Source organism: Oryzias melastigma, linkage group LG5 (assembly GCF_002922805.2).
Source record: "Oryzias melastigma strain HK-1 linkage group LG5, ASM292280v2, whole genome shotgun sequence".
In the NCBI taxonomy this organism is placed as follows: Eukaryota; Metazoa; Chordata; class Actinopteri; order Beloniformes; family Adrianichthyidae; genus Oryzias; species Oryzias melastigma.
In genome coordinates, this window is record NC_050516.1 from 26,602,866 (window position 1) to 26,629,060 (window position 26,195).

The 26,195-nt window shown below is 36.4% G+C and overlaps 1 protein-coding gene and 1 long non-coding RNA gene across 3 annotated transcripts in view; one reads left to right on the forward strand and one right to left on the reverse strand.

Annotated features, from left to right (window-relative positions):
- Window positions 1-26,195, reverse strand: part of col2a1b (collagen, type II, alpha 1b) — a 50,031-nt gene that overhangs the window by 4,822 nt on the left and 19,014 nt on the right. For both annotated transcript variants that reach the window (XM_024270236.2, XM_024270235.2), the window contains 27 exons: window positions 22,381-22,479; window positions 22,063-22,107; window positions 21,673-21,771; window positions 21,427-21,480; window positions 21,146-21,253; window positions 20,739-20,792; window positions 19,548-19,646; window positions 17,840-17,893; window positions 16,411-16,509; window positions 16,079-16,132; window positions 15,612-15,665; window positions 15,251-15,304; window positions 14,890-14,943; window positions 13,650-13,694; window positions 13,473-13,571; window positions 8,901-9,008; window positions 8,757-8,810; window positions 8,199-8,252; window positions 8,025-8,078; window positions 7,853-7,906; window positions 5,988-6,095; window positions 5,657-5,710; window positions 5,523-5,576; window positions 4,980-5,141; window positions 3,908-4,015; window positions 239-346; window positions 86-139 (listed from right to left, as the gene is read on the reverse strand). In XM_024270236.2, coding sequence (XP_024126004.1) covers window positions 86-139; window positions 239-346; window positions 3,908-4,015; window positions 4,980-5,141; window positions 5,523-5,576; window positions 5,657-5,710; window positions 5,988-6,095; window positions 7,853-7,906; window positions 8,025-8,078; window positions 8,199-8,252; window positions 8,757-8,810; window positions 8,901-9,008; window positions 13,473-13,571; window positions 13,650-13,694; window positions 14,890-14,943; window positions 15,251-15,304; window positions 15,612-15,665; window positions 16,079-16,132; window positions 16,411-16,509; window positions 17,840-17,893; window positions 19,548-19,646; window positions 20,739-20,792; window positions 21,146-21,253; window positions 21,427-21,480; window positions 21,673-21,771; window positions 22,063-22,107; window positions 22,381-22,479 — 2,043 coding nt within the window. The remainder of the gene's footprint in view (window positions 1-85; window positions 140-238; window positions 347-3,907; window positions 4,016-4,979; window positions 5,142-5,522; window positions 5,577-5,656; window positions 5,711-5,987; window positions 6,096-7,852; window positions 7,907-8,024; window positions 8,079-8,198; window positions 8,253-8,756; window positions 8,811-8,900; window positions 9,009-13,472; window positions 13,572-13,649; window positions 13,695-14,889; window positions 14,944-15,250; window positions 15,305-15,611; window positions 15,666-16,078; window positions 16,133-16,410; window positions 16,510-17,839; window positions 17,894-19,547; window positions 19,647-20,738; window positions 20,793-21,145; window positions 21,254-21,426; window positions 21,481-21,672; window positions 21,772-22,062; window positions 22,108-22,380; window positions 22,480-26,195) is intronic.
- LOC112145157 lies at window positions 17,504-20,005 on the forward strand. Its single transcript, XR_004947917.1, has 3 exons — window positions 17,504-17,951; window positions 18,855-18,984; window positions 19,529-20,005. It is a non-coding gene; the product is annotated as an uncharacterized LOC112145157 (long non-coding RNA).

Here is a 26,195-nt window from a genome sequence, read left to right on the forward strand (position 1 = left end):
TATAGTATGTTTAAGGTTTTGTGTTTAACCGGCAACGCCTCAGGTGATAAAGGGTTAAGGCTCTTATTGCGTCTTATTTTCTCACCTTGATTCCAGCAGATCCATCTCTGCCAGGAGGTCCATCAGATCCGGGATTGCCCTGAAGAACAAGCATGAAAAGTTTCAGACAAACTTAGATAGTTTGCATAACAGACAAACACAACTGGGATTATTTCATTGCATTGTTAAAAGTCCTGACCTCTCTACCAGGTTCTCCTGCAGGCCCAGTAAGTCCAGGTGGTCCAACAGGTCCAGGGGGTCCACGGTCTCCAGGACCACCAGGAGCTCCCTGCTTTCCAGGCTCACCCTGAGAGAAAACAGGACGATTAATTATTCTTATTTATTTATTTTTAAAAATATCCTTTTCATTAATTTTAACATATAATAAAAAACAATAATAATTAATGAACCACCCACTGTAACTGCACCAGGTTATTACAGCATTATATCAAACAGCAGAAAATAGAATTAAAAAAATAAAATAAAATGAGAACCGTCATAAAGTTCACAAATATACAGTAACGGTTTGTCATAGTAGTGTACGGGTACACAAACGTCACTATGCAAATCTATGGCAGATATTTTAGGAAAATAGACGGAGGATGAATTATTTTAGATAAAAAAACTGCACAAATCAAACATTCATCGTCCATTTGCACTCTGGACCTAACAACATTTGAAGTCAAGCTGGATCATTTCTTAAGGTGCTTTGATGTTTGTTCACAGATTTTGTATGTAGGCAAAGTAAGCCTTCAGGTAAAGACATGAAGGAATTACATTTTCCTGTATCAGCAGTGACACCTGCTTCAGAGACCAGTCTGACCAGAAATGTAGTCGGTAAAACTTGATAAGCTGTTAGCTCTCTCTGTTCCAGATCAAGAATAGTCTTACCTTTGGTTAAGACTAATGGGCATCCTTAAATAAATTCAAATTCAAATTCAAATACATTCAAATTCAAATCATGTTTTTATGACAGCAAAGTACTGGTCACAACCACCATCCTCAAAAAATGACAAGTCTGGGACACCCAAAACATCAAAAAGTGAAAAAAACAACAGTTTTGAATTAAAAAAAACACTCTTTAAAGTAATGTTCATGTTTTTGTCCAGATTCCGTGTTATTTCTTTCTTTTACGAGCTGAAATATCAAAGCGCGCCATGAATCTGCTCCATCCCTGATCTACCTTATTTCTGAAAAAAGGAGCACATTAGTTTCTCTAATCAAAACCAGTGTTTTGTACCTCTGAATACGAATAATTGTGTTATTTTCCTGTTTATAGTTATAAGGTTAAAGTGAGTATTTAACTATGACAAATATGTGACATTTCATTTGAACTGAGATTTAATGTTGACAAAAATGTTTCCTTTTTTCCCAAACAAACCTTTTCTTTATTTTTATTTCTGGTCATCAATTTTGGTATTTAAATGTATTTCTGTTCTATAGAAAGAAATGAAAATAATTAAATAGCTCATTTGTATTGTTATGAGGGTTCAAAGAATGCAGACTGAATGAATAAAAATGTAAAAGTTTGTACATCCCTGCCCTAAAACATGACTAACTGCAGCTCGGTCTGTTTTAAAAGCTCCATCTTGGTTAGTTTGGCATCGTTGCATATTTTCTGGCATCTCTTTCATGAGCACAGATGACTAAATAATTAATCCTAAGGACTGACCCTCTGGGAAGCTGTAAGTGGGGGACATGCTAAATATCCAATAAACTTCTTGTCATGTGGCGTACTGTACCGATACAATCACAGGAGGGGGGAGCTCTGGCACATGTGAGATGGTTTCATTTGATCAAGTTAGGACATCACAGCGGAGTCTGCCTGCTGGATTTCACTTTACTGATTCTCTAAACTTTAGAGGATCAAGTTCATATGACAGGTTCATGAATATTTATGATGAGCAGCAGCCGCAGGGACAGTGTTGTTTTCATCTCGTAAAGTATTTCTGAGTTAAGTGAGTTGTGAGTCTAGACGGGCGCTCCAGTGTGTCATCGGAGCAAACTGCGGTTGTGGAGCCACAGCCAAGAATGCATTGTGATTTTCTTTTTTTTCATGAACCGTTTTCCCCATGACAATGAAATAGAACAGTCATTAAGTTGGTGGATCTCTTAAATAAATAAGAGAATTAAAACAAATATGTAGACAACTTTATAAATGTGAAGCTGAAGGGAAAGTAAAGATGGAGGATGCATGCTGTCAAAAATCTTCTGCTTCCTGCTTCTGGTTCCCTTTGAAGTAGAGTTTGCATTTAAGACCGCTTTACTGCTGGAAGCAAACATCTACTTGAAACAGGAAAATATGTCTGTTAAGGAGCCGTGGACAAAATCCATTTGCGACTTGTTGGTAATGTGGTTCCAAAACAACATTTTATAAACACTTTAGGAGAGATGCTTTTAAGAGGCTTGGCTTACAGCCAACAGAGAGAAAGTCATGAGGCTGCATTGATCTGAACTGTCTTTGCCGACCAACAAAAGCCAACAGGAAAGGTTTGGAGAAAACACATCATCTTTTAGCATCCCATATTGACTACACATGAGGGCTGTTGTTAACTATTTATGTAGTTCAAGTCTAAGTGTTTAGTCTATTAGTGGAGTTTTTGTTTTAAAGTAAGTGAGGATTTCACAGTAAATAAATCCTGTTTTATTACCTGGTTCTAATGAATAAAAACCTCTTAAAGTGTCTATTAAAAGACCCACTCTAATAAAAATATTTTTTGGGTGTTTTCAACATGTTCTTGTGGAATTTCTCTAATGATGAAAGCCGAATAAAAAGAACATTAGGGCTGTCAAATCGCAATAGACCCATTTTACGGTGACGTCAGTGCCGAAAATGCGACTGACTTCCAGTTGAGAATGGCAAAGCTGACAGCTAAACACTGTTTAACACAATTTTACGTAAATAATAAAAGGTAACCTTACTAATTTCAACAGAAAAATGAACAATATTTATTTTATAAAAGTCCTGCTGAACTGAATTTTCATTTTCTGTCTTAGATCGTTCACAGATCTAAATACAAATTTGAATAATCCTTCAATATTTGAGGTTCTATTGAAAATATCCACCTTTCATTTGATCAGATATTATTCTAACGGGTTCTATTTTGCCTGATGTTATTCGCATGTGTTTAAAGTGCGATTGAGAACAAAAACTGAAGCAAATTCATGTTGGCCACACGTGTTTGAATTGCCCCCATGGCTAAATTTGGTTGGTGTACTAAGGGGCATTTGTTGTTTTTCTGGGTATTTTAAGGGGAAATTATAAAAATGTGGATGCTTTTAATAGGAATATTTTTTTTTTGAAGGTTTCAAGTTATTTTTATCCTTATTTACCTTTATTATTCGGCAGGGATCAGACATGGTTATGAGCAACAGCAAAGGGGGACTACGTCAGAAAATAGTTCTTAGCTTTTCTTTATTGTAAGACACGTTGAAATTACTTTAGCTTCTTTTTTAGTGATTTTATGAACACGGACTGCGGCTCCATCCCCATCGTGGAAAGCTAGCGTTAGCGTTAGCATAAATTAGAAGAAGAAAATCAGAATTACCTAAATACAACCAGGTAGAACATTTATAAAACATATATTGTAGAAATTTCTGTAAGTTAGTTAGGTTACCTTTCATTAATTAGGTGAAATTCCTTTAAATAGCGTTCAGCTTTAACGTTCTAAACCATCAACATAATATATAACCGGAAGTCACCGTTTTGTGTGAGAAAATTATTTGTTATCAATTATATTGATTGTTTGAGTTTCTTCATCAAAGATGTTCATGATGAACAAAATTCATGTAGTTGCAGTGTTAAAGGATTATTCAAGCCAGAGCTGAGGCCATTGAACCTCATTAGTAGGTGATCCAAATGACTTACAGAAGGTCCAGGTAAACCAGGGAAACCTCTCTCTCCTCGCTGTCCCGGCAGACCAACAATACCGCGCTGACCAGCCAGTCCTTGAGGCCCCGAGGGACCTGAAGGGCCCTGAAAAGAAAACACAAAACCACAATTCATGAGTCTGTTTTTGAATACGACATTTGTTTGTGACTTTTTTTTATTTATCAAAAAATGTAAAACTTTTATTATCATCATTTTTTTATTAAAGAGCTGGCCTTTCATCCCAGTGGAGGAAGCGTCAGCAGCAGAGTCAGTGTCGGAGCTGAGAGTCAAAGTATCTTTGAACCGAACTGAATTGTTAAAGCGCTGCTCTGAACACGGCGCCTTTTCTCAGTACTGACATTTGAGATTTCACTCCCAGCTGCAGGTGGATGTTTCATCCTAAGTTCCTCCATCACCCCTCCGGTCTAAATGTTCCTCCGTCACCGACTGCTCTGCCACTACACACTTCCTGACACCAACCGAGTTCCGTATGAACAGCTGACTGTAGATGACAGCTGAGCTCCGCCGCTCAGCAGATGCTGCATTTGATGTGCCGCCACAAGATTCAATTTCATATAAGGGAGGAAGTCTATAGGAGGAAAGGCTCTCCACAGAGGAGCTATCTCCATGTTTGAGCAGGCTATCGTCTGTGACACGGCATGTTATTATCTTGACAGTTCTTGTCATATTTATAATGGGTGTGTGTGCAGCAGTGAACATAAGAAAGGTAAAAACCTGGAGTCCCGTCATCAGACTGTCAGAGGACTGTGCTGCCCTGTGCTGTCACATGTCTTCGTCTGCTATTAGAGACAGCGATGGACTCTGACAGCTCTGTGTATTAAATCAGTGTCTACTGCAGATAAAATTGGCCTCCTTGGTGACAGATCTTCGCACAAGAGACCATAAATGTGGAAAACAGACTTTTATTCATGTAATTTTCTCCAGAATGGCTTTTTAGAATGGATAAATGAGGTGTGTGTCATTTTGGTACTTTAAACGTAATGTTAAAGATTATTTAAAAGGCTAGAGTCTTATGTAGAGAAGAGTGGATAAAAAATGACAAACTCACTGGAGGACCATCCTCCCCGGCGTCTCCTTTCTCTCCGGGAGCCCCAGCAGGACCCCGGAGTCCAGCATCGCCTTGCCTGCCTGAAGGTCCGGGGTCTCCTCTCACACCTTTGGGTCCATCTTTACCAGGAGGGCCAGCAGGACCAGCAGGTCCAGGATTGCCCTAAGCAAGAAAAGAGATAGGCAGGTGTTCAATTATTTACATGTAAATACTGTGTTATTATAAAACTAATATATAGGTCACGCTTGTTTGTACGCTCTGGCGAAACATAAAGCAGAATCTCTGAAGCAGTGAATCATTTTTATAACACGCAGCTGCTAACCTCTATTAACTCTGTCTCCGTTCAACAATTTTATAAAAACGTGGCGAAGCAGAAAGCTAAAAATCTACCATAACACTCCTAATTTTATGCTGTTAAGTATTTTTGAAGTTTTCCATTAATTGTAGCTTTTTATTTTTACCATATAACCCCCAATCTAAATGTGGCTATTTTGTGGTGGTTTAAAGTGAAAACACGGCAGATAATCAGGATGAAGTGCTCACATTTGGACCAGGAGGTCCTACTCGCCCGGCCGCTCCAGGGAAACCAGTGGCTCCCTAGAACAGAGAAAAGTCAATAATAATCAGGTAACAATTTAAAGAATTGAAAACAAAAACATCATCTTTAGAGCACTTACAGAGGGTCCCTGAGCACCCCGAGCGCCTTTAGGTCCAGAAACACCAGTAGGCCCCTGGAACAGAAAACAATCTCTCTTATTGTCTCTCTGTTCTCTGAATCTTGCTGAGTTGTTTGCCTGAGAAAGTCTTGACTGGCATCAATGGCTGTTATCCTCACTTTAAATTCAATCGATAAAATGCACAACATAAAGAATTGTTGATTTTTCCCAACATTTTCTAGTGAGGACAGTCAGCAAATCTTCATCTTTTTCAAAAAGAACACACCAATAAGCACATTGGTAACTAAAAAAACTGAACCAATGACAAAAACTGCATTTAAAAATGACATACTGCAGGTCCTGGAGCACCAGAGGGTCCTTGGGGTCCAGGTGCACCAGCCTCTCCCTTCTGCCCTGGCTCTCCCTGCTCTCCCTTGGTTCCAGGCTGACCATCAGAACCCTGAAACAAAAACAGGGAAAGGTTGACAAAGAGGTAACTGAAGGAATCTAAACTGGAAAAACCTGAGCTTAGAACGAGAATATATATTGATTCTTTGTTGATTTTTAAAAGAATGAATCTGTCTGCTATTATTTTCTAATTTAAGTCCTGCATCAACAGACTGTTCCTTATAGCTTATTCTTATTTTGATAGGGTAAAAAACCTGCTGAAGGTTTTGTTTTATGGATGCAGGACTGAGTAAAAAATGTGAGTTTGTCTTCCTTCATGTCTCATGACTCAATGTTGCTCTTCCCATTGATGGAACAATGAGGCTAAAAAAACGAGACAAATCAAAGTTTTTTTTAAATATAGAAAAATAGGAATTGTTTGAAAATTTCATCAGTTTTCAAACTATCCAACATGGCAGTTTAAGTGGTCAAACATTTCAATTATAACAGAGTAAAAAGGCTTTTTTTTACTCTTTTATTCAACAGATTATTGCTCTATTTATTAAATATAAAAATTTCCATGGAGACAAATGTCTAAACATAATTACAGAGTAATTAGTAGTAGTTACTGAAATTATGTGTTTTAGCTGATTTGAAGGAGGGACCACCGACAGAACTCTTGATTTAACATGTCATTTGAAATTGTTACAAAGGGCCTGAAGTGATGCTTAGGTTGATATATTTAAACTAAAAATCTGTTTAGTAAATTCCTTCATCATTTTCCGATGACAAATATATATTTCAGGTCTTAAAATGCTCAATGACAGCTGTTTGGTGTTGAAGACAATATGAATATCTGTTTCGCGCCTGTGTGGTGACACGCGTTGATGTCGCACTATGTATACAGCTGAGAAAAAAAACTATTTACAAACCTTCTTGCGTTATTTGTTCTGACACAAAATCTATAATTAATCTCAGTTCAACCTGGAGGGAGTAAAAGTCTTAAAATAAATCGTAGTGCCACAAGGATATAATGATGAAATCAATTTTGGAAGGATGCGGTTTATGAAGAGCATTTATTCTGTCTGAAGTCTTTGTGAAACAGTAAATGAATGAATGTTGCTCTGACCTCTGACAGTCCACAAACTGAAATCGCTCAACATAATTATGTGCTGAGAAATCCTAACTGAATCATTAATTGAAAAAAAGGAAGCACAAGGAAAAGCAGGTGGATATTAATGTGTTTGAGATAATGGCAATAAGAGCGAAAAACTGGCGAAAGTCTATTAAAAAGATGTGTTTTGATATATAATTTAATTTTCTTGTGTTTAATCTCAATTTTATTTGGGTTTTTTGGTGCTTATAAAGAAGTTCACATCATTATATCATGTAAATGTTTCAGCCTTGACTTATATATTAATCTTTTCAAATAAACTTTTATATATTTGTAATATTTTGGACATTCAACATCAGGCTAATTGTCATATTATATGAAAGGGACTAATAACTTTTGTCATTAGATATTAGCTGGTATTAGTTTTTAATTTCAGAACCTCCTATCTTTACAGAGCTCTGTAATGAATGCTTGTACTATAGATTTGGTCTTATTTATATAAAAAATACATTTAGTTTGATGTTCATATAATTTGTACATTAACAGAGTTTTTTTTTATTTGCCATTCGGCCTTCTTGTGTTTTTTAAAGATTGTTTTTTGCATCTTTATTATGGAAACACCAAACTAAAAGCACAATTAAAACAATATTTGAAGTTATAAGTCTTTAAGTTTATGGAGAGCTATTGGAAAGTGTCTTTGTTGTAATCAAACTTACAGGCGGTCCAGCGAAACCAGCCGGTCCAGGAGGTCCGGTCTCTCCTCTGTCACCCTAAACATGAAGAGAAACAGGAACATGTTTAGAACCTTTTCAAGGAAGTACAAGAGATATGGCCTGATTGTAAATAATTCTCATTTAAAAAAAAGTTAACAGTTAAGTGTGCACTTACAGGAGCACCGCGAGTACCAGGAGCTCCAGAAGGACCAGCAGGTCCAGATTCACCCTACAAAAGAACACAGGAGCATCATCAGCACCTCAGCAGGCTGCATGCAGTCTATGAAAAACATGATTTAAGCTTAAGCAAACTGTTTTCATTGAATTATATTCATAAAAGAAAAAGCACCTTTTCTCCATTTGGACCCCCAGGACCAGGAGGACCGATGGGACCAGTAAGACCCTGTGGAGGAAAGTTATAAAACGGTTAAAAAAAGTTAGCAGTTTGTGAGCCTCAAAACTGTAATTACAGGGGAAATAAATGTCAATTTAATTAATTTTTGTGGCTGAAACAGTTTTAAGACCCAATCCGAATTATTCTGTTCTCCCTTCCCCGCAATTTGAAGTGGCAGATTAAGTGCAAGTCGTGTCCGGGATTATTATTTTTTAAACTTCACCCACCAAACGGAGTCCACTTCGCAAGGGTAAACCGCTTTTCTTCTGAAGCACAGACGATTACATTTAAATGTAAGTAATGACTTTTTGTTGTAGCATGACCTTTTTAAAGTTATAAAACTGCTACTGTTATGTATATTCAGGTGCTGGAAGCTCCACACTAATGCTAACTGCCGATTATTGATGACATCATCGAACAAAAGTAACGTCCGAAATATTACACTCTATTTTTTCATAACCCTCCAAATGGAGGGTTATGAAAAAATAGAGTGAGGAAGGGAAAGTCACGCACTCGGGCACCATCTTTGCCGGCAGCACCTTCAGGTCCTTTCTCTCCAACATCTCCCTGTAGGGATTGAGAAAAAAATATGGTCACTTGCAGAACAAAACAAAAAAAAAACAGTTTTCATGAGGGTTTAGTCCTGTCATGACTCACTCTGTCTCCTTTGGGTCCAGGAATACCAGCGCCTCCTCTTTCTCCAGGCATTCCCTGCAGGCCCTGGGGTCCTTGAGCTCCGCGAGAACCAGCGGGGCCAATTGCTCCCTAAAGAGTCCGGAGGCAACAGGAGAGGGATTTTTGCAATGACAGTGGTAGGTTGACAGGATAACTGAATGTGACCATCTGCTGTGGAAGTCTGCAGACGTATTATGTGTTTTTTCCATTGTTTTTTTTTACTTTTTTGTAGAGCTCAAGCTATAGAAAAAGTTATTTAATGATGAGAAGATATCTTCTTATTTATCAACAGAGTCACTCTCATTTAAAGTGTGTTAACAGTAGATACAATAATAGGAATCACCACGATAAAGTTCTGATTCTAATTATACAAGGTCAAAGAAAAAATATGTATATTTGCAAATTTACTTTTAATTCCCAATTGTTATTTATTTTAAATGATGCCTTAAATTAATGCTTAAAAACTATAATTGCTTGAATGTCAAAGATTCACTTTGATTTTTGGTATTTTTTGTGATTTATGGGTGGAAATAGGATTTTTTTTTTTAACCCTGATCAAACTATTTATATTTCAAATGGACAAAAAGGGGATAAAAGACAGCAGAAAATCTATATTGAAATATTCTTTAAAAAAAACAGCATGCAACTAATTATTTTTCTGGTCACTTCATTTTAATATAGTAAAATTCTGATTAAATTCCAACAACTTCTTTTATAAATAAAAGTATTGCTCAAAATGTGTCAAATTTAATAAACATTTTTCTAATTGTACAAGGGCAGTGATTACTCTATGAACTCTTGGATCTCATGTGTGGGTCACTCAGGCCAATATTCTAACACATAAAGGACAATCTGGATACTTTTGGAATGATCTGAGCAGAATTAAATAATTTAAGTTCATGGACTTTAACAATCAGATTAATATTGCTCAGTTTGATATTTTTACATCATTTGTATAGCACCTCAAGATGAAAAAGCTGAACTCTCAGAGAGGCTTTGGAAAGTGTGTAAAAGGTAATTCTGAGTTTCACACCTATTAATGAGTAATCTGATAGCATCACACAGACTGTCAGTTGACTTGAAAGCAAGCGTACTCTCCATGAATCGGGAACGAGGATTCCCTAATAGCAGTTGGGATAAAACAGTGCCGATCAATGACATCTAGAGTGCATCCAGATGCTGCAGTGAGCGGCAAACACCTGTGATGTGAGGAGCATGAAATTAGCCTGACATGCTACAGGAGCCCGGAGGGAATACTCCATAGTTGCATTAAGATGATCAGTGTTGAAAAGACAGGAATCTGTGTAACATCCAGGCATTATAGGTCTATAATTATTTTCCCAAAACAAAAAAAGAAGAATATGACTACTAAACAATAAAGAACAATAATCTAACATCTAAAACCAACAATTTACACATGTTAGTTAATGTATAGTTTTGTGCACATAAGAAAACAAGAAGAAAAAAACACTTTCTAATAGTGCTGCTTTAAAGTCTCACTCTGACCATCATTTAATTTTTATTTCAAATTGTTCCCAGTGGTCTTTTAATTATGATTATGCTGATTATCCTGGTTGGTCTCGCCCTCCACCCACTAGAGTTACCACTTAGTTTACACACATTCCTGCTAGCTTACAGCCCCTCACAACCACAACCAAATATATTCGGTGCAACAAAAATGTCAAACTTTATTAGAGCTATCCAGCCGTACAGTTTTGATCCAGGTGCCACCTCAGACGAGGAAAACCAAGACATACATGGATCTTTTTGTTTACAAGTAGATGCATCAGAATGGAGCTGAGCAGGGAGCTAGTGACCTGCTAACAGTATTTTCACATAACAAATACAGTCTTTTTTTAATGGCATTTATACCTCTTCTCCTGATTTACAACAATTTGAACAAAGAAGCACTCAGAAAAGAAATTATAAGCTTAATTTTCTTTATATATGTTTATATAACATTTATATATTATATATAGATGAGGAGTGTCTCTCTGTGCCTTAAATCAGGAGTGCGCCCTTCTGACTTTGACAAATAATAACCACCTGCTGCGGATGACAATTATTTTCGTCAGCATATCTAGATTTTTTTCGACTGCTTCTGAGTTAGCGGATGCCATTTCTCCATGCAGGGGCATGGAGATAGGAGGGGAAATGCCATCTGTGCTCCCCCACCACTCGGCGCTCCGGAAGGGACTCCGCTGTGCAGAGAAACACCTTAGCAGCCCAGTATCTACTTCGGATTCAAAAACTTCATACAAGTGTCTTGACTTGTCAGAGTTTTTGTGGCGAGCCGGGTCACGTGGCTGAAAAAAAATCATGTGAAACCGGACTAAAGAAACGCAAATACGCGGGAGAATATTGTATTTGTGAGACACTTTGTATTTGGTATTAAAATTTATTAGGGCTGTGAAAGTTGGTGTTTTAACATATGCGATTAATAAATCCTAATTAATGCATTCATATTTATTAACGCCCTCAGGCGTCCTGCCCTGCAACGTAATAAAACTGTCTAAATAGACTTAAACTTTTTTTAACATTCTGTGATTGAGATTTTATTAAAGAGATAGTATGGCATTTATTTGTAGTAGTAGAAATCCAACAACGAGTAAACCGACTGTTATTTTATTTTGGGATGGTAACCTATATGATTTTTCCATAATAAGCATCAGCGTTGTCTAAAAATTGCTGAAACTCTCCGTGAAATTCCCGCCCCCCGACGTCGGTGAAGGCGAGCAGTTCAGAATGGACAGACACGCCTCCATCTGTGTAGCTTTCAATCGAGCTGATCTGAAATCTTTCATCCAATGTTGTAAAAACGTTTCGTTAAACATTTTTGGGGTTTCTACAGCAAAATGAATCCCATTTTTCCAGGTGGAATTTTCAGTTTTTGCATGATTTTAAGTCTAGTGTGTGAATACAACATGAAAAAATGACAAAATAAAGGTAGTGTCACATAGAGGCAGCTGTGCCGATTAAAATGATGCCAAATAAACAAGCAGGTATAGTCTTTCAAATTGAAAATACATAAGTAAATTCTTAAGTAGACAAAAACTGAGTTTTAGGCCCTTAAAGGGTTAAAAATAAATGTTCTAAATGTACAATTTTGCGTGTGATTTCAAGTTGTAATTATTTGCAAATAGTGGTAAATACTGTAACAAAAATAAATGAATTGTGATTAATTTTTCCAGATTTGGGATTAATTAGTTAATTTTTTAAAATCTATTCCCAGCCTGAATATTTACTCTTACAAACCAAATGCCAAGCCATAATTTGAGACTTTTATCTAAACCACAGTTTTTATTTGAAGAATTATGGTAATTCAAATGTTTTATCCATTTCAGAGGCAACAATTCAACCTTTCTTTTGATGGTAAGTCTGCCTTTGATGCTATGATGCAAAATGGATCTTTATGGAGACAAAGTGCTGCAAATCACAGACAACAAACAGATTAAAGTAAAGTATGTAAGTATGTATATATATATAAATATATATATATATATATATATATATATATATATGTGTGTGTGTTTTTATTTATTTTTAACAACTCTGGCAGGTGGCCTCCTGGTCAGAACATGTGCGACTTCTCAGAACAGCCTTTCTGCTGTGGACTCAGACATGCAGTATTTATTGTACTTCCAATATCCAGTCATTAAGTGTAACTGCAGGGCTCTCGCACAAGCCATTTCTGTTTGTAAGTACTCCTTTGATACTGCGCTTTATCCTGATTTAAAGGAACACGTGACTAATGTACAAAACAATGTTGTTTGTGCAACTGCATTTATTTACTTCTACAGGTTTCACCCCCCCCGTCAGCATTACGCTCATGCTGACTCTGTAATCCTTTCCTTCTATCCACTCCTGTCCGACTTCACAGGAATAAAATCAGGATTAAAATCTGAGTTGGAAGCAAGCCCAAATGAGAACAGTAACCACTCCTGGCTCTTCCTCCAATCAGACAGTGGAGAAAAATAACTGATGTGGATGAGACTTATTGATCAAGCTCACAAAGATACAGCTTTAAAGCAACACAACAAGCTATCACTAAAAACATCAAGATTTTTTTATTAAAAAACTGAAGTTTATAGACTTACTGACCCATAAAATAGCTCCAGAACTGAATTGGCTCAGCTTCTGACATGGCAACCCTTGAAACAGCAATTCTTATACATGTCAGTAACTATTTCTGCCCATCTGTTACATCTATTTTGAAGTATTGCAGAATAAAATAAAAAATATCTGAAATTATGGAGGACTAAATGTGGCTAAAATAGGATTGCTATTTTGTGCTCATGTGAAACATTCCACAATCAAATTCTATTTTATGAGAAAGGATGTTTATCATCAAGATGCTGAGTCATGACATAAATGCAATCGAGTCCTCTGCAGACGGTTGTCAAGACAACGGGACTCAGCATTCATTTTGATTACCTGCTACATCCTTTGAGAGAGCAGCAGAAGATTTACTTAAAAAAAGTGATCCAACGTGTTTGATGGCATATTTTTAAGATATCTGAGGACACTTCACTCCACTCTGACTCCTAGACTCACCTTGGGCCCATCAGTTCCAGGAGTTCCAGGTAGACCTCTGGGTCCCTGCAGACCTTGAGGACCAGCAGGACCTCTTTCTCCAGGGAAACCACGCTCTCCCTAAACAATGCAACGGAAACTATTTAGAGCATATATTACAGATTATGGTGAAGTTAAGTGAATACTGTAAAAACTCACTCGGGGTCCAGTGGCACCAGCAGCTCCGCCCTCTCCAGGAACACCCTTGAAAGACAAACCGACAAGGTCACAAGGAGATGTTTTCTTTTTTTTTTAAAGAAAATTACAAATCTCCACAGAGAATTGTTTTGTTGGGAGGTTGACAGAAAATTAAAAAAAACAAAATCAGTAGTGACGTAATGACTCAGCTTCCATTATGAAACAGAAAAAGTACAGGATCAAATCTGTAATTGTGAAAGAATGAAGTGACACAAGTGTACTTATATCCTTAGATCCATAATAAAGCTCAGTTTAAAACACACTACAATCAAAGTGGAAATGGTATAAAAGCTGTTAGTACTGGTACTATGTCAAATATCAGAGTATAATAAAAACGTCTGTCTACTTTGTGAGTTGTTTTGACAGATTTCGGCTATGTCCAAATTTAATTTCTACTTCCTACTATAAAAACTATAGAGTACAGAACTATGTTGTGCCCTATTTTAACAAACAATACATTTATTTTTATTTTCAAATATGATGACAAAAATTTCCAGAAGTAAAAACCAAATAAATATGAACATTTTAGACAGACTATTTATCACTGTGTTCTGATGATGATCACTTGGATGACTGATGAAAATAAATTAAATTACATTATTTTCAAATGAAAAATCATTCATTGTGATCCATATTTGTCCATCTAGTGAGCATGGATGCACACCGACATATTCTCACTCCAAACTCGTCACATATTGACGTTTGGTTAAGGACACCTCCAAGACAAAAAATGACATTTTGGGTGACCTCGACCACTTGTTATTTTTTGACGTGTTTGGTGTTCCCATTAAATCATGGGTCCCGAGAACCGTAACGGTACAGTAGCAGGAAGTGGAGTGCACAGGTACCCTAACCCAGTACTGGTTCAGGGCCAGGCCTGGTTTGCGCCCAGTACCGGGTCTGGTACCAGTTCGGGGTCCGGTACTGCGTCCATGCAGGGTTAGGGTACCTGGTTTGGGTACCAGTACTGGACGCGTCCCGAGGACCAGTCCACATCCAGTACAGTGACTGCGAACCCTTGATTTGACGAACAGCCAGCACGTCAAAAAATGTCGAGTTGGTGACACCCAAAAACGTCAAAAAGTGACGCAGAGAGAGACAATATGTGACGAGTTGGGCACACTTGTTTTTCACTTTTGGGCCTTTGCTGAATTTTTTAACTGTATATTTGGACGCCTCGTTTAATTGATAGTGCACATACCTGGTCTCCAGGCTTGCCTCCCTCTCCAGGAGGGCCCGGGGGTCCAGGAAGTCCCTGTGTTTAGAGCAGAAAAGAAAATAGTAAGAAATAGAAAACTTAGCAAACTTCTAACAAATAAAGCCTCCTGTTGCTCTTCTATGACCTTCTGAGACATTAAAACTTAAAAGCTCACGGAAATGCTACTAGAAATTGTATTTTTTTCGTACTGCTTTGGTGTGAGAGATAAGCTGAGGCAGGATTTTATTTGTAGCATATAAAAGCAGCACAGTTTTAGCGTACTTTAAAGACTTTAAAGATAGAAGAGAGAAAACAAAGGCCTTACACAAACAGATTTAAACAAGCAGACACAAAACAGACTCACCTGGAAGCCCGACGGACCGGGCTGTCCTTGCTCTCCTCTTTCCCCAGCAGGACCCTAAACCGATAATCCACAGCTCATCACACTGTTATCTGCTGGATTTCAGAAAACTAACATTCATATGGCAGAAACACTTTCCCAATGAAGCTACACTGGTGGGATCAGTGAAACAGACAGTAATTCTGGGTGAGGGTCTGTGAGTGAGTTTAAAAACAAGTCTCAAGGACTCCTCTCACAGACAGACCTATTGGAAAGTCAGTCTGGGAAATTGAGACTCTGAGGGGTGCTTCTAGGTGCAGACTGAGTAAAGGAGAGATAATATTAAAGCCATACAGTGTGGGATGGGGAAGATGGAGATACATACAGCCGGGCCAGGTGGTCCAGCAGATCCCGTTTCTCCATCTTTTCCAGGCAGACCCTGAGGAGAGGAGATGGATAAAGATTAGGAGTTAAGATAAAGTCACATGTGATGGCCCTCTGAAGACAGCCCGGTTATAGGAAAGCTTTCAAACTGGCCCTTCCTGTGGAAAAGCCTCAACTAATAAGCAACAACAGATCAATCCGGGTCACAGTGTCATTTTTATATTTTTATTTTAAAAGTTTATTTTAAAACTAAGGAGTACAGGATAGATAATATAATAGTACAGACAGTAAGTAGTACAGCTGTTTCTGACGTTAATAAAAAAATGGACTGTTCACTTTTTTATATCTCAAAAAAAAAAAAGAAAAAAGCTTTGAAATGAATATGTTCCCACATTCCAGTCTAAGCTGTTTAAAAGAGTGCATCCAATGATCAGAAGTCTATTTGTTTAAGTAAAGAAATGTACTTACTCTCAGACCAGGAGCTCCAAGAAGTCCTTTCTCTCCAGACTTTCCAGGTTCACCCTGAAATCAGTGAAAACAAAATGCAATTAAAAGACAACTGCTGCTTTGTTCGGCGCCGGGCTTATTTTTAGAGCTGAGAAGGTGAAAGTAGTGGAGAACATTAAAGGGGTTTGAAGGTGCTCAGCGGCACACCAGATGGTGCTGATTAAATGTATTGTCTGTTGTTGATCCAAGGATATATTTTTAGTCCGGACCAAAAATATTCCAAACGTCATGCAGACCTGAAGGTGACCCGCTGAACACAAATGGAAATACCCAGCATATTCATTTGCACTTACAGTCGCTCCCTTCGGTCCGGGGAATCCCATGACACCTGGCTGCCCGCGGGCCCCTTGAGGACCGGGGGGTCCGGGACGACCGTCCTCACCTGGGGCTCCCTTTTAGAATACAGTAAATTATGTTAAGAAATGCAGATCTTAAATGTTTTAGAAAAAAATGACAGAATCGAATAAATTTAAAGTAAAAGCAATTATATATTTATTATATAGGGGTGTATGTCTTTCCCTCTCACACGATTCGATACATAAAGGATTCAACTCACTTTTTGGCAATACGATCCAGTCCAATTCTTTTACCAAAAATGCTAAAATCTAGATATTTATTATTATTCAAATGGCATTTAACACTATTAATAATAATACATGTCATGCAAATGTATTCAGGTATTGACTTGTGATATGTAAGCTTATGATTATTATTTTTTTGTTTACATCACATGTATGTGAAAAGACAAAGACGGTAAAAAAAATAAAACAGAAAGAGAAACTGCAGTTTGCCAGAAATCGATTATTAAAACCAACATGATTTTGTTCATATCTGTGCTTTTCAAACGATACTGCAGTTGCTCGATCAGTTTCTCTGTTTTACATCCCTAACTGATGCTGCTATTACTCCCACTGATTGATCATTTTTTGATACGTATCTAATATCTTTTACATCCCTATTATTATAGGTGACAAATTATATATTTAAGTGGAGAGAAGTATATGTGAGAAATGAGCTCAAAGCCCCGCCCCCATGTAAAATTAGGATCAGCTTGGCAGCGAAAACTTAAAAAATCTGAATTGAAACTGAAAACAGAGAACTGAAAACAAAGAGGGAAAAATAAAAAATGGAAAGTAGAAAACACAAATACACTTTTTTAAATTGGTAAAAGCTTTAGTTATTTTTAATTTCTTTTTTTAGGTTTCAAATTTACTTTTTTTTTCAAATTTTCAATACTTTTTTCAAGTTTTAAAAACTATTTTTTCAAATATTTAATAATTCCTTTAAAGTTTTTAAATATGTATTTTTGAGTTTAAAACTGCCTTCAAATTTAATTTTTTTTTCTCCAAATTTTCCGTCTGTTTTCACGTTCACTTTAGGCGGATCCTGATTTGACCCCATAGAAGTAGCTGTTAGGATAGAAAGCTGGAAAAGGCTATAAGGAAATAGCTTCCCTTTTGAATACAATGTTTGATTCTCTACCAAATAAAGAATATTTTGAAGCAAAATAATAGATATTTGCAATCTCTCAACTATAAAAACCACCTATATGCTAAAACTGTGTGTTAAGAGAGATGATTTACAAAGCCACTTGAGTATGTCTGCAGTTTAATCTGATGAAATCGTTCATGTGTCATGATTAGGACTCATGCTGGCATAAGTCTGTTAAGTTATTAAATATAGAGTTTCATGATTTATCACTATTGCAGGAGCTGATCTTACAGATGGTCCAACTTTGCCTTGTGGTCCAGCATCACCGGGGCGACCAGTCAGGCCCTGCCGGAGAAGAAGAGCGAGAGCATTGCAGATGAGTCATCTCAATGAAGACAGAAAGGTGGGAAAATATGAAATGCCTTTGACTGGTTTGATGTCTTGGAAGCAGCAGTACAATGTCATCTGATGATGTGTTATTGCAAATGGAGTAACAAAAAACTGATGAACAAATTCATTAAGATTGAGAAATATAGAAATTATTGACGAGTGGATAAATATTGTGGTTGTTAAGTGAAAAACATGTGATTTCCACCGTCTGGAACAGAAACAACGCAACTGCCTGTAGCAAGCATTTATTTATTTTAATTTTCAAAATTTAAATAATAACACGCATCTACTAGCTCATGAACCAGAACTGTAAATCTTATGATAATTGTTTAAAACAATAGCAACCCAAGTTGGTCTTGAGCTGATGGTCTTTGATTCTCAAGGAAGGAGCTCTAACTACTGATCCACTGTAAAATGTTAATCAGTAGCATCTCCAGTGTTAAAGATTTAGAGATAGGAAAAAAAAAAACACTAGATCGCTAGTTAAGTTGTCTTTCTCACCCGAAAGCAAGAGTATTTTTTATTTTTCTTCCTCCCTTTCTGGCGCCCCCTGGATGTGCAGCGCTCTTAGCATTTACTTATACTGCACATATTACTCGATTCAACTTTGATGAAAATTTTAAGCAAAGAAGCTGAAAATTTCCCTAAAAAACATAATTTTGTTGTTTGGTTGAATTCAGTGACGAGCTGTCTGAGTGTACCAGGTTTACTTTTTCATTGTATTTTGCTGTTTATCTATGCATGCAGCTGTACGGTGGTGTAGTGGTTAGCACTTTGGCTTCACAACAAGAAGTTCAAATTTTCTGTTTGCATATTCTCCTTCATGCATGTGTAGATTTTTTTTCTAGGCTATCCGGTTTCCTCTCACAGTCCAAAAAAAACAGAGGTTAATTGGTGACTGTAATTTGTCCCTTAGGTGTGAGCGTGTGGACTGGTGTGCTGTCGAGGTGAGCCTCGCCTTTAACTGACTATAGCCGGCTAGACTCCAGCAACCTCGTGACCTTGAACAGGATTTAGTGGATGGATGAATCAGGTTCTAATTTAAGGTAACATTAGAGTACATCTAAATTATGTGTAGACTGACTTTAATGCATATAGAAGGTTCGGAATGGTTCTAATTTAGTCATTTAAATTGATATTTTAATTATATGACCTAGATTTATGTTACAAGTTTTACTGGGAAACATACAGTTATCACAACACAGAGTCTCAAACCTTTATTTGTGTATATGTTTGTCTAATCATGTCGTTTTTGATTTGTAGAGAAAAAAAAAGTAAAGTGATTACTGAGTTCTGGAGTTTAAATACACAGTTTTTAATCGAAAAATCTGAATGTATTTATATAAACATGACTTTTAAGGTTTGCAATGTTTCACAATTTCTTCGGGTTCAAAGATTCTTTTGTTTTCCTAGTAAAAATAAGTGTGATAAAGTGAATCTTTATATAATGTTGAGTTTTTTTTTTGTGTCAAAGCAACGTGTGTCCATGTAATATAATGTTTTGGTAACAGAATGTTTAACTCCTGATGAGTTAAATTGATATCAAAAGAAATATCCTCATATTTCTCATCCAATAGTCTTTTTTTACAGAAATGAGGGAAAAACTTACTCTGGCACCAGGAAGCCCAGACTCTCCAGGACGGCCAGGGTCACCCGTCGCCCCCTTGGCTCCACTGGCGCCAGGGGGACCGCGCTCACCTGGGGCTCCCTGTGTCGCAGAGGAAAAAAAGAATAAAGCCGTTAGTCAGTCATTCCAGGAGGGAATGACACACTTTCAAACCAAAAGGAAATTAGTTTTTCTTTTAATAGTGTGCAGGGGTTTCATTGACCTGCGGAAGATGAGAAGATTAAATTATGATAGATTCCTTTTGCCATAAATGAAACTGTCCATGGGAAGATAAAGTTAAATGAGATGTTGGCTTTGGCGACGTGGGAAATGTCGGTCAGCGGTGCAGAACAGGGTGTTGCTATGCTGCCCCTCTGTGGCCAAACGGCTGAAGTACTTTGCTGCAGATTGAAGGGTTGATAAAATACGAACTACCATGTGGCACTTTGAAATAATCCCCCCCCCCCCAAAAAAAAGAAAAAATCCTAACAATTTAATTCAAAAGAGGTCTGCAACCATGCTGTTTTAGATGGTTGAAATCTGAATCTATAAAAGGAGCAGGAAGGTCAGCAGAGATGACCTACTTATGCAATTGCTTCCCAAATATATTTTATCACAAACTTTGGTAAAAAGTCTGATCTTTTCTGATTGCTGGGTTTATTTTATGACTTTAAAATACATTTTATCCTATGCTGCATAAGAAAAGTTAGCGACTATTCAGAGGGGAGTGGCTAAAATATATAGATTCTATAGATTTTGTTCATATATTTTTTCTACTGGATCATGTTTATGCTTATGTTTGTGCCCACATGTAGTTACATTTATAAAACAGTTTTTGAGCTCAATTTTTGAGCAAAATGGCATCTATTGAACATATGTTGTAAATTCAATTGACTAATCTTTTAATTCATGGAAGTTCCAACCATTTAAAAATTGATCATGGAGGAGAAATTATTAGTTGCGGTTAGTGACCGGATGGACTTATAAAATATATATTGGAATAACGCTTCAACATTTTCCACTAAGCCTCTTCCAACTGTAGGTGGCGGACATGCGCTAGTAAACCGTAGAAAAAGAAGAAGAAGAAGCCTCTATCTGCTTGCAGTGTGAACACCATATGCTAATGACTGCAAGATAAATGCATTCATGAACGCACGTTATATGCTCCATGTGTGAACGTAGCGTAATGCTCACCTTGTGTCCAGCGAGACCATCTTGACCAGGGAAACCTCTGTTTCCAGGAGCTCCCTAAACAAGCAAACAAACAAACAAAAAATATAACTTTTTAAAGCAAAAGGGCTTTTAGACTGCATCAGGCTTGTTAACAATCAATCAATCAATCAATATATGAATAAAAAAATGCTTTTCATGCGTTGCAGCTTAAAGCACTTCTCAATTAATTACAGACAAACAAGTACAATAAAAGAGAAAAACTTCACCATACAACCCCATACACAATCCACACTGGCATGAAAACAGGACTTTAATATAAGCTGTTTTTCAACAGCTGTGAGTTGATCTTATACGGTGATACATGAGAACATTGGGAGCAACAATAGTTCTGAAAAAAGACCAGAAGTAATAAATCTGATAGAACTTACTCTTTCTCCTGGAGGTCCCAGTGGTCCAGCAGCACCAGGCTCACCTCTGGGTCCCCTCTTGCCCTCTTCTCCTTGGGGGCCAGGAGCTCCCTGAAGACCTGGGGGTCCCTGTAAATAAATAGAAAAAAAAATTATTACAATCGAAAAGAGAACCAGAAATCATGTCGGGAATCATATTTGTAGACACAAATTTCTCCGCATTTTTAATTTATTTCCATTCAAGTTTGTTAAGAATTTCTTAAGTTGCTTATATCAGGAGAGGAATAAAAAAAATAACTCACAATTTCCCCTTTAGGTCCAGCTTCTCCCTTAAAACCTGCAATTCCTGGATCTCCCTGAAGAAAGAGGAGACCAAATAGAGAGGTGAGAAGAAATAAAAAGCTTTAACTTTTCAGTGATACTAAAATGTTTTGGAAAAAAATCAGCAAAGAAATGATAAATAAATAAAAAGAACAAGGTAAACACATTTCCTAACAGCTCAGCAACAAAAACTGGTTTGTCATGCGAACAGGTCAGAGAGTGCATACAGATGTTCCTTTGGGCCCTAGAGGTCCAGTTGCTCCCTGAGGCCCTGGAGGCCCTCGAGGTCCAGGGAAACCAGGAGCACCGGCGATACCAGGAGCACCCTGGAGAGTCAGAAAAGATAATTTAACAACTGAGTGGTAAAAAATCATCAAACATTCTTGTGCGTCTGAATTTAAAAGACATCGGTGAGTTTAACTCTAGATGAAAAGAATTTTATGAAAAGGATGTGAAGGAAGGGAAACTTTAGGCACACAAATGTACATTAGGACACTAGTGTGAGTAAAAAAAAATAATCAATTGATAAATACACAAAAACAATCCTAATTGTGCATATGGAGTTGAGTAATGAAGCAAGGCAGCAGCAGAGAGAAAACAAATAACTGTAAACTTACAGCTGATCCTTTAGCTCCAGGAATGCCATCAGTTCCAGGGTTCCCCTAAAATAAATATTTAACAAAACCAATCAATGCACTCATTGGATCCCCACTTCTTCTTTAAATAACTGCAGAAGTTTTCCTTTGATTACAAAAAGTATGTTTTGCTCCTAAACACGTGCAACACATAATAGAGTCAGAAAAAAACTCAGATATATTGTTTAAATTCCCTATAAAATTCATATTTTATAAAATCAAAGATAGATTCAGACAGGTTCTAAGTTCTGCAGCTTGGCTGAGTGATGAACGTTTCTTTTCATCTGGTTAATCACTTACAGAAGCGCCGGAGGGTCCAGGTGATCCGGGAGTACCGGACTCTCCACGGGGGCCTTGAGCTCCCTCAGGTCCTCGGGCACCAGTTGGCCCCGCCTCTCCCTTAATAACAAGCACACATTTTATGTTAATAAAACAACATGCATTAAAAGAATAACCAAAAAAAAGAATAATCACACATAAATGTATTAGCAAAAAAAATCTAGAAATATTCTATGAAATATGACAAACTACTGCAAAAATATCAGTATTGTGTTTTATCAAATTAATGATAAAGTGAAACTTAAACTGTGTTGCAAATTTATTCAATTATAAATGAAAACGGAAGTTCATCGTCTTAAACATTTGACTCACTGAAAGATCTGAAAGTCACAACTTCAGTATCATGACCGAATAATTCACTTCATAACCCAAATAAATAAATAAATAAATAAAATTACATAAGAGGGACCAGTATATTATATTCCAAAAAGCTACATGACAATCTACGGTTTGAATAAAGTTTGTCTTCAAACTTTAGGAGAAGACTTTAAAAAAATTCAAGAAATAAGACGAAGAGAAAAAAAATAAAATCATGCAACGTCGGAAAGTTATAGAAAAAAACATAAATGTAATGCAGCTGTAGAAGTTTGAAGGTAGAACTAAACTAAACTTAAGCAACATAAATAATAAAACATTAAACTAAACTTTACTGTGACAGAATTCTCAAAATTCATGCATCATTTTTAGCAAAGTAGTTTTGTGTAAACACAAAAATAAAAGAGTACTCACTTTAAGTTGTCATATAATATGGTTTAAATGTATTAATTACTAATTTCTTTGAAATTAACTAAAATATGTGATTTTTTTTTTTAATAAATGACATAAGAGGCTCAATAAAATAAAATTGTACGAATTTTATTTAAAATAGTCTTTAGAGAAGGAATTGTATGGAGCTACTAAAGGGGCATTGAAGTAAAAAAGAAAATTGAATAAAAAAATAAATAAATAAAATTTGAAGTAAAAAAAAAATCTGGTTACTATATGGTGCTCACCAGATACCAACTGGTGTTCATTAGATAGAAACAGTTTTTTTTCTTCTAAAAATTGAAATAATAATTAAAAAAAAGTACTACTTTGTAGTACACGCCATATAGTAACTGGTTAGGAAGTTAGGAACCAGATTTGTATTTTTTAACTTCAATTAAAAAAAAAAGTTATTTCAAAATTCTTATCCCCTCAAAGTCTCTTTAGGGGCTCCGTAGGATTGTGCTTGAAAATACAACAGTTTTATTCTGAAAGAGCTGAGAGTGATAATAGCAGCTGGAAGTCAGTGGAGTGAATTCTGGCAAAGCTTTAACTCACGCATCTTTGTTTGTCAAGCCCACAAACAATCATCCTGGCAAAGGCCTACGTTAAAAATCAATCAGATTCAAGTAAATATTTTAGATCAATAAAAATTTTTGACTTAACCCACGCAAACAAACTCCATAGGAAACTTGGACGAATCATTTTCTGTTCAAGCTGCTTTTATATTCCTTCCTGTCTTCTTTTAGATTCAGTTTCCTCATTGATGCTGCTCTGGTCTGATGATGTTCTTGTGAAGTCTTTGGTGTTTCTGCCTTAAACAAACTTCTAAAATATGATTACTATTAAGTTGTTTAAAAGAAACAATCCTAACTGAACTATAGATTTAGTTTGTGTTTGACATTAAAATTAGCCCATTCAAGGGCTGCCTTCCAATTTATCTACTATTAACTTCATTTTCATCACCATATAAAAACAAACCTGAAAAAATAGTTTTGTTTCTTTGAAACAGAAAGAATGCCATTTCCTTAGTGTTTACTTAGGATCTTCCAGACTCACGTTTTCAGCTGACACAATGTCAAAGCTTCAGTGCATACATAAAAAATGCATTGAAACCAAGTTTTCTTAAAAAGCAACATCAAACATTCAATGAACTCCTGCTGTGCTCCTCGTATCAGCCCTTCAATGAACAAACTACCTTCTGCTGCAGACAAATACTTCAGGCTTTAAGAGCTTTAGCAGCACATCTTGTTACTGCAGTCCGCTTTAAAATCGTTGTCAACTTTGTCAATGCAGTAGAGCTACTATGTTGTGTTTTCACTGCTCTAGAGGAGATCTGCATGGAGGAATGGGCCAAAAAACCAGCAACAGTTTGTGAAAACCTTTTGAAGGCTTACAGAAAGCATTTGACTGCTGTCATTGCCAATAAAAGGTGTATAACAAAGTGCTGAGTTCAACTTTTGTTATTAACCAAACACTTCTTTTCCACCATAATTTACAAAGAAATTCCTTAAAAATCAGACAATGTGATTTTATCTCTCATAGTTGAGGTTGATCTATGATAACATTACAGGCCTCTTTCATCTTTTTAAGAGGGAGAACTTGCATAATTTTTGACTGACTGAATAATTTATTGTAGTTTCTGAAAGCAACCTTCATTTTCAACACATTTCCCACCTGCCTAAACCTTCTGCACAATACTGCATATCAGAAAACAATAGTTAAAGTCCAAACATAAACTGAACAGGTTTTTGATTTTGGATATAATATTTAAGGAACTGATGCAGCACATTGACTGTAAACTGATTTATGGTGCTGATCCTGGACTTGGATATAATCCAACTTAAAACTTCAATCCAAACTTGTTATATCACAGTTTTCCCTATTGCTGCTGCATGTTAAAGTTTTTGCATTCATCCAAATTTTATATCTTGTGTCTTTAAGTTTAATCAGATTTAGAGTGACTATATCATGAATGCATAGATGAATGGATGGATAGACTTTATTTATCAGAAATTCATCTTTACAGTAAACATAGCAGAACTAATTAAATTCGATAAATAAATAAAAAAATCTTAAAATAAATAACAAAAATAGCTTAAAAGTGAATAAATACATAAAACATTAAATGTCATAGAAATCCTAAAACTCCCAGAATGCACCATCCACATACAGTTTGCATAAGTGCTATTTAGAGTTAAGCAGAGTGACTGTTGTTTTACTTGTCTGCAAAATGTCATTTTGTTGTTAGTTGTACACTGAGGGTTTTTGACAGTATTAAAGTGTCTTTATAAGTAGCTAACAATTGTATTTTACCAAAATAAATTATTTTCTGTGTTGTCTGTCAAGAAAAAAAATGCTCATTGTATTTTATGTAATAAAATCTAAAAACAAAGATCAGAAATCAAGGTATTTGCACAAATCTTTAATATATTAGAACCAAACCTTTAAGTTTGTTCACAGTAGTAAAATAAAACATAATGATTTTATATTTTTAGCCTAACCATAGCTTTGTGCAAAGTTTTGCTGAAACTCTGGTTTATTGCTAAAAATCTGCTTTAATTTAGACCAAATATTTTAAGAACTGACCTTCACTGGAGACAAGCCAGACTTCTGACTCTTGCTATGCACTCTGATGATGCTGAATGGAAGTCTTTCATTAGTGCAATAGAGTTTGCAGACTAAACAGAGTTTGTAATGTGAAAAACCATGATTGCTGCTGAGCAGGGGTGTCAAACTCAATCGCACAAGGGGCCAAGATACAAAACACACCTTAGGTGGCGGGCCGAACAGGATAAACATTTATTGAACACTCTAAAACAACATTTTTAAAACTTCAAAACCGTAACTTTTTAACAGGAATATTACCCGCGATAATGCTAGTGTGAATGCTGTTAGCTGAATTTGGGCGCTGAATATACTAGTGCTGATAGCTGAAGATGCTCAAGTTAACAGCTAAAGATGCTGAAGTTGATAGCCAGCTAAAATATTAGCCTAATGCTAAATTAGCCTTAAAAAACATAGCAAAAGAA